The 22318-nt window shown below is 35.2% G+C and overlaps 1 protein-coding gene across 1 annotated transcript in view; it reads left to right on the forward strand.

Annotated features, from left to right (window-relative positions):
- Positions 1-22318, forward strand: part of LOC135326554 (gamma-2-syntrophin-like) — a 119045-nt gene that overhangs the window by 2957 nt on the left and 93770 nt on the right. Inside the window, exon 2 of the mRNA XM_064504368.1 lies at positions 3726-3863. Coding sequence (XP_064360438.1) covers positions 3726-3863 — 138 coding nt within the window. The remainder of the gene's footprint in view (positions 1-3725; positions 3864-22318) is intronic.

The following is a 22318-nucleotide window of genomic DNA, read 5'->3' on the forward strand; positions in this document are numbered from 1 at the left end:
CATTTGAAAAACAACTATATGTAAACAAGTAAACAGTTTCTGTAAAAGAAGACGGAATACACCTCAATAACACTTTTACATTTATGTCTGCCTTATTTTTTGCAAGCTTTTTCAACATTAAAGTAATGAAGACAAATGCTTATGCCATTAAGACCAAAGTTTGGCCCATGGATGTCTACTCTGAAACAGAATTCAAAGCTGTGACGTTTAGGCTGCAGATACAGTGCACTGAAAGAATTATGATAGTTTGAGTAGGGTCCCAAAATACTACACTGAACAGGGAGCACTCTAAAGCAGGTACACTGACAGAAAGGACCTGCCCTGAGTAGTGAACAATAGAAGTTTGATAAAAGGATGTATCTACAATTCTAGCTCCATCTAGAAAGTGCTGTTTTCTTCTGTGTGGTATTGACAGTTTTTGAGCTTGCTCAAGAAAGTAAGCCTCAGTGTTTCTTCTTTCAAAGACAGAATAGTGACTAAGCTTTCTTAAATGTCACGACTAATGTGATGTGTATGCTACTGTGCTCTGTTTTCTTTTCCTCTCTCTGCACACACATACATACACGTACCCCTTTTCTTTTCCTGAGGCCAATGTCTAGAAAACTTATCAGTACGGTATGTATTGGTATGGCAACCAACATTTAATTTCCTTATCTGCCCAAATGAATTTAAACACATATTCCTTTACTTCTCACTATAAGCACCTAAGTCCTATTGAGATGCAACTCTCTAGACACTTTGTGCATTCTTTTATTACAAAGCACATACAAATTTGGTGTATGGTCTCTAACATTATTATGTCATTTTTAGGAGATACTTCTACTCTTCAAATCTCACTTTCTGATACCAGTTACTGGAACAGTTACTTTATAAAGAAACTTTTTAAAAAAGAAATCAAGACAAATCCAGCATAGATTAAATGTTGTATATACAAGTACATGCAAAAACTAAATTGCCATTAAAATAGTCTTGTTTGAAGAAGCACTTTGTCCATACTGGAATTTGCCTAATGAATGTGGAGTTACTTGTAACACCTCTTTAATACAAAGAAGGAACAGGTGAATGTTCTGAATTCTAATTCACAGCCATTTATAATGATCTAAAAAGGCATAATTGAAAGGCTGAGAGAAATCTAGATTTATTTTATTGATTCTGAAAGCAAATATGGTATTGCTGTTTGTCATCTTAGATCACACTGAAAGTTAGATGGTGTGAAGTAGGTATTCATTTTAATAGGAATAGATGAATTTCAGTGAGACTTAGTTTAAATAGCATGATAGAAAGCACTACAATATTTAATCACTCTACATGTTTCATTCATTATTTGATGGGCTGTTACAGGTAAAAGTTCTGTTGTTGTTTTTTTTTTTTTATTGTGTTACTTCTAAACATGTGCAACAATTGCTGGCCGGTAGAATGTTCTGATTTTAGATTATATAAAGTGTTCTGTTCTCTCAAGATGTTTCTGTAAAGCATAATCTGGCATATCAGCAAAAGTAACAATGATTGCCGGGCTGGGTGAAGTAGTGATGCAGAACCTTTGAATGGGAGCAAAATTTGGGTAAGCTGATTTTGCAAGGGAATTCTACTGTTTGAAAATATTTGCTCTTCTGTACCGTAGCTGTTAAGGAGATGGTGTTGACACAGTTTTCATATCCTGTCATTTATAAAATTGTATTGATAAATCATCCGATCATACTAGAAATTTTAAAATGTTGAAAGTTTGTGAATATAAAGTAATGTCAGTTTACAAACAAACGAGAATAATTAAAGTTTACACATGACACTGAACATTTTTTTTCCTTTAGGCATTCCTAGCAGACACTAGGGACAAGATTCATCTGTCCAGAATTAGACACCTGTGTCTGGGTTGTCATTTATATTTATTTTCTAAGTTGAAATAGAGAGCTGTGATGCAATTTGTTTCATTCTAGATGGGTCTGTAGAAGAGATCAGATAAATCATGCTCCGGAAGTGTTTATTTCTCACCACTGGCTTTACAGAATCCAAATGGCTGGCCTAGATGGGAAATTCTACATTGTAAACCTTTGTGGCGAGATTAATTTCAAGCTTAAAATATCTACAGGTAGATATCTACTAGTATGATAGGTGTCTGCATGTCATTATAATCATGGAGATCTGGCCAAGCCTCCAGCTAGAAGCACCTGGGTTTCCCATAGGGCCACATACATGTTTAGATTGTCTTGGATATCCTAAGTGTGTTAAATGGCAGCAGTGGCCTACGTGGGGCACTAATGAGAACCTTATGAGCAATTCAACTGAGCAACTGCTATGTAAGGGTATATTGAATTGCTGTCTAGGCGGTTTTCCATTTCCGTGGACTATAATGGATGCTTTGGCACTTTCTTTCTGCATAGAGCTACATGACATCAAAATATAAGTGCCCTAAGCTTGAACTGATCCCGCCTTTAAAGACCAAAAGGTTTTACTAACAATCACCAAAGAGCTCTCTGCTTAATCTTTATAGTAATGAAAATATTGTTTTAAGGTTATGTGCCATTTTTTTTATTTTACTTTTAAATCAGTTGAGGAGCATCCATCCAGTGCACAGGGCATGTTTCTTCTTTAATTCCATTACTCTGTTCTTTACTCAGTCTGCTATTTAACAAAATAAAAACAAAATATGAAGGTGAATGACTTGATTTAAAACAGTCTTAAGAAAAAAACAACACTGTAGCTATAAACCTTAAGTTGTGCTTGATTTCTTCACTTGCACAGAGAAAGTGCACAGTGGTCTGATGTTACAGATACAAATTAATAAACAAATATTACTCTCAAATATGATCATCTGTTTTCAGAACAGGTGCTATAATCTTTCTCTTCTGTGCAACAGTTGTAAAGTTCTGAAATTATACTAGCCTGCTTATTTTAACAACTAACTATAGCATTCTGAATTCCAGTTTAGTAGGAAATCTGTGCATATGTAAGAAAACCAAAAGTCAAAACAGATTTTCTTTTCTATTAGTCATGTAGAGAACTTTGAGGATAATCATTTCTTCTGGCTACAAGCTATCTTTTAGATTTTACCTTTTTTTAATACAAACATACTTGACTACCGATAGACTTTAGTATGTAATATTCTGGTGATGATGTAACTTCAGAAATACATGTCCATTTGACTTAAACAAATTGAAACCTTTAACACCTATATGTTTGCAGTGTGTATATGTGTGGTTTACTGTATGAAAACAGTTTTGTACCACAATAGAACTCTATCTTAAAGGTGGCATTTATGAAGGATACAGATTTTTTTCCTGAGACAGTGGAAGGAACATCTTTGAGTCAGTAACAATATTACACTTCTCCACCTCTTGTTGAAACTGAAAAGTGCATACATACATGTATATATATGTATGTACATACATTTTGCTTCTAATACAAATTAATAGTAAGTTGTATGACTAAAAATAAACAGAATTTTCTACAGCAAAAAAATCCTTTGTTGAACAGTACAATGGGGAATATTTTTTTATATATTAATACCTACTTCAAAGACCATTTAGCTGTCTTTTTACAGTACAGAAGAGGCTTTTTATGTTTAATCCATTTGAAGCCTAAAAAGCAAACCAGTTTTCCACTTTTTATAAAGAATGCTTATTTATATGCATTTTGTGTATTGAATCGGATAGAGGTTATTTTTTATCATTATGAAGTGTTCACATAATTAAAATCTTTGTTTCTATTTCTGTGCCTTGTTTTCACAGACTAAAACTGGTATTGCATTGTTGTATGATGAAGTATCTGAAAATGCCTATGACATCCGACTGAAGCTTACAAAAGAGGTATTAACAATTCAAAAACAAGATGTCGTCTGTGTTAGTGGAAGTGATCACAGTGCAAATGTAAGTGCTTCTAGATTTCTATGTTTTTGACTGTATATTTTAATGTCTTCTACAGAGATCAGAATATGCTATTGGAGTGCGAGATATGTTATTCGGTAATAGAAAATATGTAATGATCAATATTTCTTTTGTGCATATTTGGATTCTTGTAGGTAAGAACTTATTTTTTTATCTACAAGATGGTATGTGTCCTTTATTCTGACATGACATTACAAGAAATTAAAAATCTATAAATATTGAGAGTACAGTATTCTTCCACCAAATACCGTTAGCTTATTAAATGAAAAAAAATAAAAGCAAGAAAAAGCTGTATTTCCAACTGAAAGCATTTTAAGAGTAAACTAATACAAGGACTTTTCTTCATTGATGCATCAAGTATCAACAATTGTCTGTTCAAGGGCATAGAGCTGGCTGGGAGAACACTTGACAGATACTTACTTGCTTCATTTTAATTCTTCTTCAGGCACAGATGGAGCTTACTCAGTGCCAGCATATATATGGTGTTTTTTTTTTTTTTTTTTTTTTTTTTTTTTTTAACCCAAATTCAGTTACAAAGTTTTTCTAAAGCATGTGGTGTCCTTAAGCTATAGAAAAGTCTTCTGTATCACCATTTAATATTGTTGCTAGAAAATCTAGAGACATTTTGTATAATTAGTACAACAATGGCATCTGTGTTTTGGACATCTTCAAATAGCATCTTTTATTTCCTCATATGAAAGTGTTCCTCTTAAATCTAAGTGTAGATATCCCAAATTTACTGAGTAAAATAAATTTCATGAACCATGCTGGTATTCGCTAGAACAATGCATGGCAGCCTCCTCAGAGGGAGGGCAAAAAGGGAGTCTTTTGTCTATTTGTTATATGGCACATTTCATCTGAACATAAAATCTAGCACTAGGAGTTATCATGTAAGTTTATGATATCCTGTTGAGGATTAAGAGCCTAAAAGTATATAGGGGTATCTGTATATGCATACACACACGCACGCACGCATGCACGTATACATGTGTGTGCATATGAGAGCGAGAGTGAGAGCCTGCTTATGTAACACATACATACATAAATTTCTGCTACAGTAAATATCTGTATTTTTTGTTTAATATCACACAAAAACAAACAGCTTTTAGAAGTTAGAAACTATATACTGGTTTCAAACCTTGTCTGTGTAATTCAATGGAACATGACTTGCTTTTAAAAATGTGCAAAAAGACTGCATCAGTGGGCAGCTAGTGGAAGAACACTTAGTGAAGTGAAAGGCATGTCACATTCCGGTTGGTTTGCTGAAATAAATATAAGCCTGAGCCAAAAATTGTCAGCTTGTGTATACTTTCCACTTCACTGAGAAACATGAAAAGGTGCAGACTTTAACTACAGACATTATTGGTAGCACTGAGAAGTTGTATGCAAACTGTGGTTACAAAAGTCATAGTAAAATGTTTTATGGCTGCAATTCATGGTGTCTGTACATATAAGCATACATGATGGCTCTGGTCTTGGTGGCATCTAGATGCCTTTTGTATAAATTTTCTTTCATTGAAAAAGAATAGAAATTCATCCTATTCTGAGATAGTTCTTGACTGAATTAGCACAGGCTAGTTGCATCTGAGAAAAAAAAGAAGTATCAAATCTGTATCTGTATTGATCATCTTTCATTGAGCAAAAAAGCAAGCCTGATGCACTTTACTGCTACATTTTATGTGTCCCCTAAGTAGCATTTCCTGGAAGAAGACAGGACAGGAAAACAGGCTCTGATAATACTTGGAGTTTTAAGATAAGAAGTAGGATTTTGAAAAAAGTTCTGGAAAGTAAGAGTCAATGTAGTGTACCAGAGCTCTGACATGTAGCCACTGTGTACGAAATGAGCTGAAGATCCTAGGTTGTATTTCATGACGAGTAACAATTAGGTAGGTAAGTTAGTAGGTAAGCCTAGAGATAAGGGCATAGCCTGGGACTACGTCAGAAAGTAAACAGCTTTTCCAGTATATAGAAGTAGCATTAATGTGTAGAAGTGAGGGAGTTTCATATACAGTTCAGATGGCAATCTAGGTTTGAGTTGCAAAGTACTATGTGGCTCTAGATATGAAGTTCATTAAGAAGGAATTCTTCCTCATTGCACTGTTTGTAGGCAACATGGTAATTCTGCCAAGCTGACCTTTCCAGGAAAACACTGAAACATCAGGTGATCATACACAAACAACTGGGTCTTCCTCAACCTGTCCAGTTGCCTATACTGTGGTAGAGCCTATAGCTTTGTACTTTTCTAAATTCATTTAATTCTCATCTTCACATGTTATTTTGATGTTACGGCTGAACTTTTTCCTTGTTTTCTTTAATGGACAGGATAATATTTTTCTCACTATTTTTCTCCATATTGCTATAATTGGTGGGGGGTTTTTTTAAACAAATGCATTGAATTTATATAATAGAAATTATAAATTGAAAAACTGAATTGTTTTGAAAATCTTAATCTTTATCATTTGTTTATGATAATATTACAATATTATTACTATTACAATATTTATTGATTGTTTACATTAATCCTAAGTTATCCTTAAGTTTTCCTCAAGTTTTTTGTAGGTTTTGTTGCTGAAGACTCTAAAATGTAAATTACAAAGCTCTTACCTGTTGCTTTTCTATGGGCCTTTCAAGATCTTCTCAAGTTGTCCCTTCTTGAAAGTGTTATCTTCAATCTGCATGAGTTTCTGTTGTCAAACTCAAATGAGAAAAATGGATTAAATCAAGGCTTCGTGGCAATATTTGCTTTGGTTTACTTTGGACCAAATAGAAACTTTTGGAGCATTAGTTTTTAAAATAAATGCCAATGGAGTGTAATGTAAAGATGAGCATTTTAGTTTTTACAGAATATAAATTTCCAGTATATAGGAACTCAAAGGCAGAATTTGAAATCAGGGTGAAATAGCTGGAAGTCCTCTAGCACTCTCTTTGCTAACTCTCAAATTTTGAAGAAAAATTCAGAAGAGCTAAATGTTTGAAGTGTTTCAAGAAAATAATTTTGCTTGTCCTCTATATGACTATGTATAATTCAATATATTAATAGAAAATTGTAACCTGAAAGGCATTTCTATAGCAGTTACAGACAATCACATTGTCTTACTGATTTATTCTCCTCCTTTCTATACTTTGCCTTTATTATTTATTATTCATAGTTAATCTGTATTTTGCACACAGCCATTCATCACACTATTTCCTTTATAACAAAAACAGAAATAACTCATTTGCTTTCTTTATGTAATCATCTCAGATATGTAGAAGGAAAAAAACTTCTGCTTTTAGAGTTGCTTTTCGTAGGTGGAATATGTGAATGGGAAAATATTGAAAGTTCTGTATCTACTTGTGACAGTACTTAATTCTCTAGCCAGTTTTGTGGAAAGCATTCCATGTTACCTGTTCTGCTCCGCTATCAGTTCTTTCTCATATACTTCCAGCCTCCATGGGGCCGACCAGTTCATTGAGCTTGTGCAATACAGAGGACTGCACAAGCCACTGGGGTGGGTTGGACTTTCAGCAACACAGATTGCTCCATAAGCATCTCACATTGATTGTACAGATAAAAGGCAGGTCCTCTCACTGTAAAATACTACCAAGAGTAAATTACTTCTACTAGCATCATCTTGACCTTTACTTGTTTCGTATTTTGTCTCTGCCATACATTTTTAAACACTGAGAAAGCTGTTCACCTGTTCATGAGAAAATGTAGAGCTGGTATTCTGTAATTTGATGGCAGTTCATCCCATTTCACTAGCCCATTTCACTAGACATTTGACTTGGATGTAAAATAATAAGGGAGAGGAATGTGGTTTGTGGAATTCAAGGTATGTATAGAAGAAATAGGTAAAGAAAGAGTTGTCTTTGCATTTCGATACCAGATTCTACACAATAGAAAAGATGGCTTTTAAATATGTAAAAAAATCCTTCCAGAAGTGGAACCACTGTGGGAAATAATATGTTCTCAGTGTTTGATTATATATTATTTGATTATCTCTCTATATATGTTATTAAATATGTGTTCCTTCCAACAAAATGTTTCAGTCATTCAGACTTGGAAAGTCCAAGCACTCCAAACAAGTCTTTGTGACTTACTTCACAGGGTTCTCATTGGTAGGAAAAAGGAGAATGTATGGGAGAATCATTCATAGAAGCAAAATTTGAAAATACTGACAGAAAAACAGGTAATTTTTTTTCAGGATGAATAGTTTAACAATACCCACAGAAGCAAATTGGTTGTATGGTAGCTAGGGAAAGAATCCATTATCAGTTAAAGGAGAAACAGGACGGCATTTGTTTCTATGCTTTCATAATATGATGTGCTTTACTAAGATGTGATATTTCTGTAATTTTTTGCTTGTCCACTTGTTAAAATTAGTTTCCCATATATTGCTAGTGCCTCACTATCTTACTATCTAGTAAGTGCTATCTTACTTCTCCTGCTGTCAGCCCAGTTTTATGCCTCTCCACTTTTCATAAACATTTTTTCTTTTCCTTTCTATTACCTTTCTGTGTCTATTCCCTGCGAAGTCCACTTGCAAAGTAAGAAAAAAAAAGGCATTTAGCTTTTTATCACTATTAATCAGTCCCTCCCACAGAGCTGAATTGTCTCTGACTTGATCAGTGGTAGAACAAATAGGTTTCTGATGCAGGCTCTTGGCTTGTTAATTGGAAGAAGACTCTTCAGAGGCTTTTGGGAGACTAATATAATTAGAATAACAAAAGCTTCACATTCTGGGCACACAATCCAGTTTCACAGGTCTTGTCTTAGCTGGAGTTTGCCACATCGAGATAAGGTAGGTGAATAGGGACAAAAAATAGCAAGACTGGTTGTTTTGTTGATCCAAAAAAAAAAAAAAAAAAAAAAAAGAAAGAAACAAGCATCTGAATGTACTGTTTAAATCTCTGATGAGACTGCTATGACTTTTTTTCTTTATAACTCAGATGCTAATAAGGACAGAAAAGAACGTTCTTTTAGCACACCTCTAGAGAATAGGTCTGCATTAAAAGTTTCTTTATACCCCAAGTACATTTCTGTCTAGGTAACTACTAATATTACTGTTTGCCCAGTGCCCATTCTGCCATAAGAGCTAATAACTAACATTTCTGTTTATCTGGAAATATCAAGCTGGTGATTAAAGAAAGACTTTTCTTTTTGAAAATTAGATTTTTTTGTATGGAGGAAATACATTATTTAGCCTTTTGTTATTTATTTTCCATACTCTGGGAAGCTGGCCTAGATATTTAGAAGACAGATATCAAATAATGCTTTAGGATATATTATTAAAGATCATAAGCTCCTGTTGCTGTCGCTTTGAGAACAGTTAGAAGTTTATATCACAAAATAAATAATAAATATGAGTATTCATCAGCATGACAAACAGAAAATAACTTTGGTTTATTATTAAAGGCAAAAAAGTAACTAGCATTGACAAAAATAGTAATAAATGTACAGAGGAGAATAATAAAAGGGACACTGTAGATATCCCTGAAATAAAAAATCTCCCTGAGATATGGTCAGAATCTAGCTGAGGTTAAGTGCCCTTACCAACAAGGTAGAAAAGAGAGCAATACAGTGTCAGTATTTCTGTGTTGCTAACCAGGCAAACAGGCAGACAGATATATGCATCCTTTATTAAAATTTAAATTAATCTGTTGTTGTACATGGGGCCATGACAAACTGTCAGGATTGGTAAATTGCTACTGTATATATTGCAAAAGATTGTGCAACAGTTAAAAATCTTCGATAGCTAGATGCAGAATATCTGACTGTGTGGAAACATAAGCATCTTTAGTGATAGAACAGGACACCGGTGGATACAGCCTCTATTGTTCATCTTTGCCTTCACACCTGCCAACATGTAACAGCGAATGCCATTGAAATTATTCAGCTAAAGAACAGCTGTGTTCTGGAAGGATTTAGCTGTAACTCTTGTTATAGCATGTCTTTTTACTTGAAAGAAATCAGCTTATTCTTAATGGAAAAAGAAAGAAATATAACTGTATATTGCCACTGGGGCCATATATGTAATAACAATTAGCAACTCTGAAAATCCAGATTTGTAGATGATCTGCACAGCCTTTATCTATATTGTTGCTCTCACAGTCTGGGATCAGTCCAAGTCTCAAATCTTCTCTTATCACCAAAGATAGCTCCTGTCCCAAATTAATCTTACAACTCAGTGAGGGAGTTCCTGGAGATTCTTGTGAACTTTTACCAATATTTATACCAATATTGTCACTGAGAAATCTGTAATATGATCACCACACCCTGGAGAATGAACTACACTGTGGTTTCTCAGACTCATCCTTATTAGAATAGATCACAAGATAATTCAGATTGAAAGGGATCTGTGGAGTCATCCAGTTCAACCTCCCACTGAGATAGGGGTGGAGTCATCTAGTGCAACCTCCCACTGGAAGCAAGGATAGCTTCCAAGTTTGTTCAGGTTGCTTGGGGCCTTGTCCACTCAAGTTTATAATATCTCCAAGGATGGAGATTCCACCATCTCTCACCAGGGCAGCCTGTTCTAGTACTTAACCACTTTCACTGTGAAATTATTTCCCATTATACTCAACTGGAATTTCCTTTGCTGCCAGTGGTGACTGTTGCCTCTCCTCTTTTTATTGTGCACCTCTGAGAACAGTCTGGTTCAGTTTTCTTTATAATCTTCCTTTAGGTTGGCAGGCTTTAAAAATAGAATGAGTGACTTCGTTTTACTCTATCAAAAATGAACTAAGACTTTGATCTGCAGTAATGGAAATAGTTATAACAACATAAACTGATAAAAACACCTTATTACACTTAGCAAGGATCATCTACAGCTGTCCCAGATCTCAGCTTGCATGTGAAAAGATCTGCTTTGCCTCTGTACAAACCTCTACTGGTCCTGGCATGCCTCAGTCAATTTTTATAGCTGCATTTTTTTTCCTGTTGCTTTGGGGTAAAGATGACATCCTGTACAAAAAAACAAACAAACAAACAAAAAACCTGTGTTAAAAGTTCCAACTATCTCTTATATTCACAGTACTCTCTTGCTTTCTGTTTACCTGTCTTTTATTACAGCTTACCTCCTTTTCATGGCACTGGAGAATGAAGCATCACATGTTGCCATAGAGGATTACTGCATGCTTTTCTCTCTATTGAGGTTTCTTGACCTGTATTTCCATTTTCTGCTTAATTTATTCCACTTCCTGACAAGTTACAGTGTCTTTTTAAGACTATAAAACTATTTCTAAGACTATAAAACAGTATTTTAAAAATCACATGGATTTAGGGCTAAAATTTATACAGACAGCCTTTGAGCAAAAAGCTTCTGCTGAAGGCTAAACATGTTACAACCAACAGTATAACACATTCTGTTGTAAAACCGGTCTTTGATTTCCACCCTCCTCCAATACATGGAAGAGCCTTTACATTATTTTTCATTGCATTATATAACAGTTTACCTAGTTAAGGGTAAGGTGCTGGTGGTTACAGTTCCCGAGAGAGCCGTATTAACAACCCTTAGAAATACATGAATATGGCAGATTCAGTCTTAAGTGGCTGTGAAATTTAGGTGAAACCTTCACTGTTTTCTTAAAATTTGTGATACTCATGGTCTTTCATAAAGGCTGTGGGACATATGTAAGTAGTAACAGGAGTCAGTAAGGAAGCAATCAAAATTCAGTGTTTTTTGGCATTTAATTAATTAATTAAATTTAATAATTTGTTTTTTGATCCCAGACTACAAAGTACTGCAACAAGGAACCTCTCTAATCCAGTCCTAGATACTGGCATTGCAATTCTTCTGAAATGCTGAATGATATGTGAAGTCTACTAGCCTTATCATGGGTGCCTATACTAGTCAGTGATAAATCATAATCCCGTACCATCTCTAGTTACAGCTGTCATGTACACTCTTTCTCCCAGGCATAGTTTTTCTTCTGACTTCCACCTTGATAGAATTTTGGCAAATGCAGTCCCTTCTGTAGTTTAAAATCCTTATTTCTAGCAAGAGTGTTGGGCAAAGGGCAGACTGCATCCAGTAGGAAGTGGAAGTGTGCTGCTCATCAGCGAGCAGTGAGGGTTATGTGAGTGTAGGTGGAAATCTCAATACATGGCAGAATATTAAATATATGCAGAGCAATATGCTGAGGAAGCTCTGGGATTGAACAGGTGGAGGGGTGTAGCTGAGAAAATCCTTGTCTGCAGTGATCTCCCCACCAAAGGATTTTACATATTCTTGTTCTGCCCTGGATGTCTGCATTTGGTGATACATTTTACGTTTACATTTTACATTCTCACAGCATCTGTCTCTTCAATCATTTTTTATCTTATAACTTCCTGTGGCAGCTTCAGCAATAAGAAAAGATAAGATTTGGCTGATATCTTAAGTATCTTCATCTTCTTATCCCTTTTTGTATCATGCTATTTCTTTCCTTGCACCCATGTGGGACAGGTTACAGACTTGTTTTAGCTCTTCTTATTGTACCTTTTTGTTCCACTTCTTCCTGTCCCCTGAATATTTCCCAAGGGATTGGCTGGTAAATTCTGCATTATAGTTCAAGGCTGGCTTTTGTTTTGTATCGTCACCCTGCCATGTCACTTGGAGAAAATTTGGTGCCTTCTTTCCAACATCTAAGATGGCCTTTTGAGGTTATTCTTTCCAGTAGAGGAGATTACAACCACAGAACTGGGAATAAAGTTTCTTTATCTAATAAAAACAACAAAGACTTTGAACTACTATGAACAATGCAGCAGTGAATGATTTCCTTGCTTGCATTTTCCTGGCTTGCTGTTTAGCCACTTACCTTGCTTAAGTTAATAGTGTGTTATGGTTTGAGATGGAGCTGGCAATGTGGAGGCTAGATGGTCTCAGGTACCAAAGCACGTTTAATCACAGATCTGTGGACAAGTGACACAGCAGCCTTACAATGGAGGAGGTGGCAGGAAGAGTTTGGGCGGGCCAAACGTTGACATTTCTCCTATGACCTGCCTGTGCCCTGGCGGTGCAGACCAGGTGGCCCTGGAGGACACGGGGGGCGGGGGGGCCAGTGCCCTTGGGCACTCCGGCAACCTCCATGGGCGCTTTGCTGGGTCCACGCAGCAACCTCAGCACTCTCAGCTATGGGTGAAAATGCCTGGTTCTGATTGGCTCAAATTCCCATGGCACCTGGCGATTGGCTGTTGCTGGGGAAGGGGGCACACACAGCCTGCCCCTCTGGAAGGTTCTGCATGCTGTGGCAATGGCATGTTCACAGCTTTCAGTGTGATTACCAGGTTGTTTACCCTAAAATTACTCCCTTATTCTTGTCTGCTTCTTTCTAACTATAGTACAACCAGTGCCAACTGCCAAATAGTCATGACTGCCGGCTAGCATCTCCTAGCCTTGTTATGATTTATCTTGGATACAAAATAGATAGTAAAATGCCTATTATTTTTTCCACAATGCATGACGAACAATTGTTTAAATAATTATTTCTCCTTTTCTAGAAGGCCTTTCTTTGCTGTATGAGCGTACTTTTTTAGAAAGAACTCAAATTTCCAAGTGTTTATGTTTGTGTATATTACTTTTATAGCCACCTAGGATCGTTACATATATATATGCTGAATATATATATATACACACACATGTATATATATACACTATATATATATATATATACACAGTATATATATATATATATATATACACATACTGAATCTTCTCCCAGATATATCCCTTTATATCAAATTGTGTGGAAAGCTTAAAGTACCTCCTCATGAAATCTCTCCCCTTGTTCATTAACACACAAATAGAATACTCTTCATAATGAAGGATCCCCTTCCTCGACTGCCAGTGCTGGATGTTGACAATCTGGTAATGATGACAAAATGGGTAGACATTGATGGGTGGATGTAAAATCCTGCTACAAAACACTAAACTGAATTCTGTGATTGTTCAGTGACAGACAGCAAGCAGCACCAAAAATTAGAACTATAATTGGCTTCTGACATTGGCCCTTAAGCTCCATTCACATCACTAGAAAAGTCTTTTATATGTTTGTATCCATCCACATGCAGAGATAAACTTTTCTATCAAACCATTGTATTTTAAAAGAACATAATAGGTCACCTATGTCAAGAGCTATCTCATAACTAAAAGACAGGTGTTTGACCACATAGTTCTCCAAATTACATTTAAAAAGTATCATAAGGCAAGTCTCGATGTTCTTTGAGAAACTTTATTAAAGCTGTTGGTTGTTTTCAGCTATATCATTCTCAGGAGTTAGGTCTGTGAGCCAGAGTTTATGATTTATTTGTAGGGAAATACACTTAAAATGAGGAGGGTAATTCATGTTTTTCCTGACATAGAAAGATTTCAGAAGTGGATTAAAAACTTTTTGAAAAATATATAGTATTAAAGGATAGTTTCAGTAGCAATGGAAATTGTTACAACCTCCACTTTATGCCTCCAGTTACCAACTAGTCTCTTCTCTAGTTACTGATCTCTTGCTCTTCTATTTGGTGTCTATGTTTTCAAGTTTGCATTGCATTTGTTTTTCAACATATTCTCGCAGCATTCTTGGAGTTCTTTAAAGTTTTTGCCTTGCTGCTGTCTGTTTCAATATTGATGACTGAGATCTTTTAAGCTCCCCAATCTGTTTAGTTATATGTGCTATTTCAATCTAGAGCTCTCCTGAAATTCTCTCTCCCTGAAATTCTCTCTCCCAGGGCTTCTAAAACCTTTTGGGACTACATCTAAGCAAAAAAATGCAGGCTTAATTAACAAATATATTTTTGGTACTGCTTTCATGCTTAAAGCTTTGGAGAGCTACAGGTTGTTGAAAGCGACATAAGTACTGAACTGCATCCTGCCCAAGTCTGATTTCATCTGTGGTCTGTGCCTGTCAGCATCTTAGGTTAGGGCAAAATCCTTTCTGCTTATTCACATCGTGAACAGCTTTTTTATGCATTGCAGTTGTTTGCCCTTGTGCACAGAACAAGATCTTGTTCTGAAATAAAGCCCTTGTCTCTGAGCTACGTACTGTGACAAGATATAAACCCACTGGTTGTGCTCTGGCCTCCCTTCAGAACAAATGTTGTTCCATGAGCATGATAGTGACTGAGGAACAAACAAGTTGATCACTTCTAAATATTACTTCTAACCACAAAATGTAGTTTAACTCCACCCTTCCACTTTTGCAGCTACAATGTTTTTTTTTGCCTAGAAATTGCTTTTGCTTCTGTCGTGATGACTGCTGATGTTAGTCTTTCATGAAAAGCAAAGTGCTTCCTTAAATGCAGTTGCATTGTCTTTGAACATATCTAAGCCTGTTCATGGTCAACAACCATGAACTCCAGTGTTTCCATGCTTTGGAACAAGACAAAGGTTTTATTCAGGCATGTACAACTGGATTTCTGGATTACTCCTTCCCCCTCCCTCCCCCCCCCCCCCCCCCATAAGCTACATTTTCATTTAAAGGCATTTAAAGGACTTTTTTTTTTTTAATTAAATACTGGCTTTACCAATAAGATGCTTTTTTTATTTACCCTTTTGGTTGTGTTCTGTGCTCTGACTGTCTGCCCTAACAGGTGGCTGGACTCATTTTCACAGAGGGTCCTGTCCATCCTATAGTTCTCTCTACCATGCACCTATAAAATTCCAGGAAATAGCTTTTTAACACTGGATATCTAATTGGCAGCAAGAACAAAAGCGCAAAAATTGAAATGAACTCACAGACAACATTCATATCTGCACACAATCCCTATATGCTAATTCTTGTGAGTCGACTTTGGTTTCTTGGACCAAAGAGACAGTGTTTAGGAATTTTATTTCTATTCAAACCTTAAATAGAATTCACAGGAAGAATTCATCTTATGCACCTACATTTTCTAACTTTTCATTTTATGACCTTTCAATGATTTCAGTTTTTCCAGAAACAGATAGCAGATTTAGTAGAGATATCAAGATTGGAACCCATCATTTTGCAGTGGGATTTACGCCCAGAGTTAGGCTTTGTTTCAACTTCTCCATTTGTTTGTCTTACCCATCTGTTACAGGCTTTTGCCTGTCATCTTAAATTTCCAGTTCTGTGTAGCAGTACTTTTTTATGAAATGATAGATATGTTGGTCCTTGAAACCTCTTGTTATTATTATAGGGCTATGTAAAAAGTGTTAGAAGTAATCTTAATCTTGCAAATTCCATTATTCTGTAATATTAAGAAAATTATAGTCCTATTTGGGCTTTGGCAGTGAGTGTGTATTTCTGCGCTTCCCTCTAAAAGATTCCTTGATTGTAAATTTAGGGGAAAAACTGAACATCTAATTTTATAAAATTTTGTGACGAAGTATTGACCATACAATGCTAAAACTTTATAACAATGAGAATGTTACTGGCCTACTCTTTTTTAAAATTAACTTTTCAAAGAAAAAGCCTGTTTCCAAAATATACATTTCTCCACAGTAAACTAAGTCAAAATGAAACAGCTAGGCTATACAGTCACAGAACTGCTTCTGCCTACCATGCACTTAGGTAAATCTGTTTTCTCTTTTTATGTTGGTACTTTTGATACTGGTCAATTTAATCTGTTTCTTAAAGCTTAGAAGCTAGCTAATATCATTCCCAAAATGTTAACCCAATTCTTAATGATAGGTATTACACAGCCAGTATCACTTGGAAAAATGGACAATTGAATCCTTGTCTACTTGCAACAATAAAAGGTCCCACAAAGGTAGGAATGTTTCATATTGGTATCCTGAACAATTACAGTTTTAATAATTACATTCTGTCTACTCAAATGCACCTTGAAGTTCCATGCAGTCCACTTATTCTTCCTCTAATCTCCTAGAAACAAGAGACCCAAAAGCCTGTTATGCTATCTGCTGTAAGAGGTACAGAATTACTTCTGCTTTGTAGCACAATTTGAGTAAGTGATCTTTATAGTGTACACATCGAGTACTTTGGAAACCTTCAGAATGAATGGCTTTAATGAATAAAAAATTATTAAAGGATATAATTAGTAAAACAAAACACTAGTTAAAAACAAAATAGTATTAATTTCAGATTTTCTGTTCAGATTCAGATTGATAATTTGTAACACTTTCTAAAGAGTTTTCCTTGCCTATACAGAAATAATATTACACAGTTATCATACAGTCAACTGTAGCGCTATATTTTTGTGGTTGTTTCTTAAGACAGCTACAGATGTCTGCCTCACTTTAGCCTCAAACCATAAATAAATTAATCTGAATAGAAAAATTATACATAACATACAGGCAACTAAGAGGTAAAATAAGCTGTCTCTATATTTGAATTATACAAAAACATTAGGTTTTCATCATGCATAAAGTTATCATTTATGTCTTCAGAAGATTTGGTTTTTTACAAATATTAGAGTTTGGTTTTGGCATGAAGTTCTTGTATTAGAATTTTGTTTCATAACTGCATACAAAACTAGTATAATTTTCTGTCCAAGTTTCATTGCTGTGAAATTTTGTCTGCATAAGTACTGATTCAGACCTAAGATCTACTGAGTCTAGTATCCTTTTTTCAAAAGGAGCCATTAATGTATCCCTAGGAAAGGATAAGGATAGGGCAGGAATATATGATGCTTTTCTTAACACTTTCCCTGCCTGAAGTTATTCAGGGTTTTCCGAAGCAAAATGTAGTTTGTATTAGCTCTTAACAGAATTATTTTCCATGTCCAGTCTAGATTTTCAGCATCCAAAATTTTTTTCTCATCAGACGCTATAGATCTGCTACTCATTGCACAAAGAATCACCCGTTTTTGTTCAATCTGAGCCTAGCTCCTAACAGTATCATTTGATGCCTCCTAATTCATGTATTGCAGAAGATGATAAAGACTGGTTCCTATTCACTGTCTTCCATGCCACTTGTGTTTTTTTAAGACTCTCCTGATCCCCAGTCCATCTCTCTTCCTGGCTGAGGAGTTACAGGCTATTCTGTTATTCTTTGTACAGAAGCTCTTTCGTCCTTCCATCATCCTTATTGGCCTTCTCTAAACCTTTTCCAGAAGTTTTACATATGAGGGGACCAAATTGGTATACATAATTCAAGGATAGGTGAACTTTGGAATTTTACAGTGGTATAATTTACATATATGTATACCTGTATATATACATACCTGTATACACACACACACTCACACATACATTTATTTATATATTTTATCTCTATTCTTTTGCTTAGACTTCCTAAAATTTGATCTGTGTTTTTGACCACTGCTGAAGACTGAACTGATGTTGTTGTGGAACTATCTATTTTAACCCCGAGGTTTGACTCCATTATAGAAATAACTGATTTAGAAATAATCCTAACTTTATATAAAAGTAATATATGTGGGGGAAAAAAAGTCTCTCTCGTTAACACTTATCTACTATTGTCTTTTATCTGCTATTTTATAATTACTATTTCATGAGATCCTTCTGCAGATATTCCAAGTTCACTCATCCTTCTTGTCTCAGGTATAAGCAGTGAAGATAATCTCACTATCTGACCCTGGTGATTTGCTATGTTATTTAGTCAATTTGCTCCTAAAGTTATTTCAGAATCATACAGATCCATATATCATTTGTGCTACAAGGAGTATTGGAGGAACATTTCTATTTTCTTTCACAGTAAGCCCTAATGAAAAGTGTTCATTTATCTTCCCTCTAACAGCTTTATTTTCTCTTAGTACTCCTTTATATCTTCATCATAAATTGGCCCTGCAGTTTCTTTGGCAGACCTCCTGCTCCTGATATATTTGAATATTTATTATTATTTTTGATTGTTTTTGATTCTTTGATTCTTTGATTCTTTGTTTCTTTTTGTCAGTTGTTTTTTGAACTCTCTTTACTTCCAATGTCTAATTCTGTTTTTATATTTCATTTGCTTATGTTCCTTTCTCTTGTCTTCATTTCAATATGATGTCCACTCCTTACATCTGATAACCTCTCTTATCCTGCTATTTAGCCATGCTGCTTTCATTTTGTCTTTGTTAAGCTTTGTTAAGCCACATTCAGTGGCTCTGCATTTCCAGCGTGGTAACCTTAAGTAGTCTTCACACCGCCTATGAAGATTTAATATTCAACTTTATATTCCTTTTTACCAAACTTCCTTACTTTTGCATAATTCCTCTTTTGGGATCAAAATTGCAGTGGAATTTTTGAACTTGCTGCTCTTGCAGATGTTGAATCTGAAGTACACAGTGGTTGCTGCTACAGAGTAGATCCTTTGTGGTATTCAAGACAGGAGCAAGTGTTGCATCTAATCTTTGAGCTCCATAAGCAGCTGCTCCATGAAGCAGTCACTGATAGACACCTACATTTTATTGACTGTGTTATATTCTGGTGTGATATTTGTCTGATCTACATGAGGTTAATTTAAATCTGTCATCAGTGTTATATTTCTCATTTTCATCACCTCTTTGCATATCTCGGTTACTGTTGTCAACCTAGTTGACTCGTATCGTTGTAATATACAGTCTTGCTTGTATTTAGCTTGGAATCCACAGAGATTCTGTTTTATTTGATGAGGTAGTTGGTTTATTAGTTTTCTTTGAGTCTAAGCTCTTTTTTCTCACAGACCCTCTACTCTGCTGTTCATGCAGACTATTTTACCTTTACTATATGTATGTATATTCATGTATAGTTTTCATCCTGGCATTACAGTCGTCTTCTACCTCTCCAAAAACCCTTCACTTGAGCATACAGCATTTCTCTGCTTATATCCATAATACAAGCATAGTCCACAATAATGTTCATCTGTACTTCTTTCCCAGCCCTACAGTTTAAAATTTCACTTACAGCCTTCCTGAATTTTAAGTACCAGCAGCTTTGGCTTATTTACAGGCCAGATGAAGTGTGTGCCTCCTGAACAGGCTCCCTTTATTTCAAAAATTCCTTCAGTTTCTGATGAATCTGAATCCATATTTCTTGAGTTCTCTTTTCAGGCAGACATTAGAGCTTTGTCTGTCTCCTCAGTCCTGTGGGGAGTATTGGAAGCATTTTGGGGAATCTTACTATAGAAGTGCAGGTCTCCAACTTACTTCCTTGCAATCTAGTTTTTATCTCTAGAGCTTATTTCCTGAATTTCCTTATGTTGTTGGTACTCATGTATATCAAACCTGCAGACTCCTTCCTGTTTTTTTCTGGGCTGAGCAAGATTCCTGTGAGATGTATCACCTTGCACTTGACTGACTAGACTTTCTGGAGTCTTCTCCCTGGTGTCAAAAACCTGTCTATTTGCCTGATGGTCATTTACCACTGTTTCAACTATCTAGGATCTCAGTTTTAAGAAAGATTCTCACAGCAAGAAAATACATGACCATCCTCCACTGGGAGAACTACCAGTGGAGTTACATCCTGCATCACTAACCTGTGCATCCTGTCATGAGACTAGACTTGGGGATCCTGCTATATGATGTTCCTGAAAGTCTCTGTAATGAACCATGTATATATGCTGTCTTTCCCGTGCGGAAGGAACTCAGACATATGATACTAACATGGTAAATTGCATAACTCTCATCATCTTGCATGAATTCTGCCTTCATATCTTCTTTAAACAGATAAAGTTCATACAAATATTAAATACTTAGAAAAAAATATATTTAGGCATTTTGCATTAGTAATACAGAATAAATTGTACTTTAATCTTTAGGTGCCTCCCTTCTTACTCTGTAGGATGAGGCTACTTGTGATAGATTTAACTGATTTTATTTCTATGGGTGAACCCAGATATTGTAGCGGATAGTACCATAAAAAGCCCATGAGGATTGTAATAATTCTGCATTTAGAACTGAATTAAATCTGTGTTCATGAAATAACATGATAGATCATGGTTTAAAGAAAGATAAAAAAAGAAATATCATTTCATTTTAAGGTCTAAAGGCCATATTATTGTTAAAAAATGTTCACTCTTTTAAATTCCAATTATGGTTTACCCTGGTAGCAAGGTTTAAAATGTTGTGTCTGTAGTCTGAATGTGTCTATTTTCAACTTCATGTCACTGAAATTTGCACTATATTTGTCTGTAAGATTCATTCTGCCAAGGAAGTTGCTTAAAACTGTGCTTGATCATCCCTGAAATATGCTTAAAAAAGCTAAATAGGTTCAAGTCCTGGTATCTATTTCACTACAAGACAAACCTCTCAAGCTGTTTGGCATTCTTGTGGCTCTTCTTTGCTGCCTCTCCAGTTTGTGTGTTATCATTTTCAAAATGAGCTTATCAGAACTTGCTGTATTTGTTCAAGTGTTTGCACCACTGCCAGATACAGAAATAATTTAAGTGTCCATATTCCTGCTTAATAGTCACCTAATGATGTAGGATTACACTAGTGCTTTTGGCTGTGGTTTTATTTAGGAACACAGATTTTTCTCATACTCAGTAGAACTCACTTTTTTTGGAAAATCACCTTTTTCCAGATAGAGTGCTCTGCTCTATTTATTTATGGAATTTGTTTTCCTTGTTACAAGAAGAATTTATCTTTTATTTGCTTGTATTAAAATATGTATTGTAACTTACTTCCAATTTAACAAATCATCAAAATAACTATGTACTCAGAATCTGTCCTGGTGATCATTACTTCTCACTTTGTGTCACCTACAAACATTATTGCAATTAATTTAGATTTTCTTTCAGATCACTAATTTTTTGAACTTTTTTAATAATCCAGGGACTGTCACTACCCTACCAGAAGCATACCCACTTAATGATGACTTTATCTTAATTAAATTTTGATTTGGAATCTTTTAGTTAGCCAGTTTAAATGCATTTAAAATATGCCATATTATTTTGTGTAGTTTTATTTTTTTCATTAAATATTTTTGTGGTGTCAGATTGGTGCCTTATGTGGGTTATTACAGCACTGGTACCTGTCACTAAGACTGGAAACTGCATAACAAATATTAATTTAATTTGAAAAGCTCTGTTTTCCATAAAATTATTCTCCTTTAAATTTTTATGAGCTGGGTTGATTGCTATTCTATAATGGAACAGGTGGTTGGTTGACAGATTATGATCATCTGACCTTTAAGCCCCTGTGATATAATGAATTTATAAATGTTTTAAATATTGACCCAATTTTAGCTTTCTTCTATTCTTCTGCAATTATACACTCTTCAGTTTTTGGAAAATTGAAAATCACTAACAAAAATCTATCTTTCAGTGAAAATCAGAGGTAGGATTTGGTCTTGTATGACCATTAGTCATGAGCATAGCGAACGATATATGATTACGTAATAGCAGTACTGTTTCATAAGACAGATTTATGCATACAGTTGAGATGAGTTTGTTTAAATGATCTTGATAATGACACTGTCCAGCTTTTGGTATTTGACTTGGCAATTTGAACATCTTTACATGTAGAGGGTTCCTTTGCATTTTTTAAATGTAGCTCTAATTTAAAAGGCTGTTACTAGGAAAAAAAAAAAAAAGATACATGTGTAATAACTTATGTCAAAGTATGTTTTAATAGGAGTATT

Source organism: Dromaius novaehollandiae, unplaced genomic scaffold, assembly GCF_036370855.1.
Source record: "Dromaius novaehollandiae isolate bDroNov1 unplaced genomic scaffold, bDroNov1.hap1 HAP1_SCAFFOLD_36, whole genome shotgun sequence".
In the NCBI taxonomy this organism is placed as follows: domain Eukaryota; kingdom Metazoa; phylum Chordata; class Aves; order Casuariiformes; family Dromaiidae; genus Dromaius; species Dromaius novaehollandiae.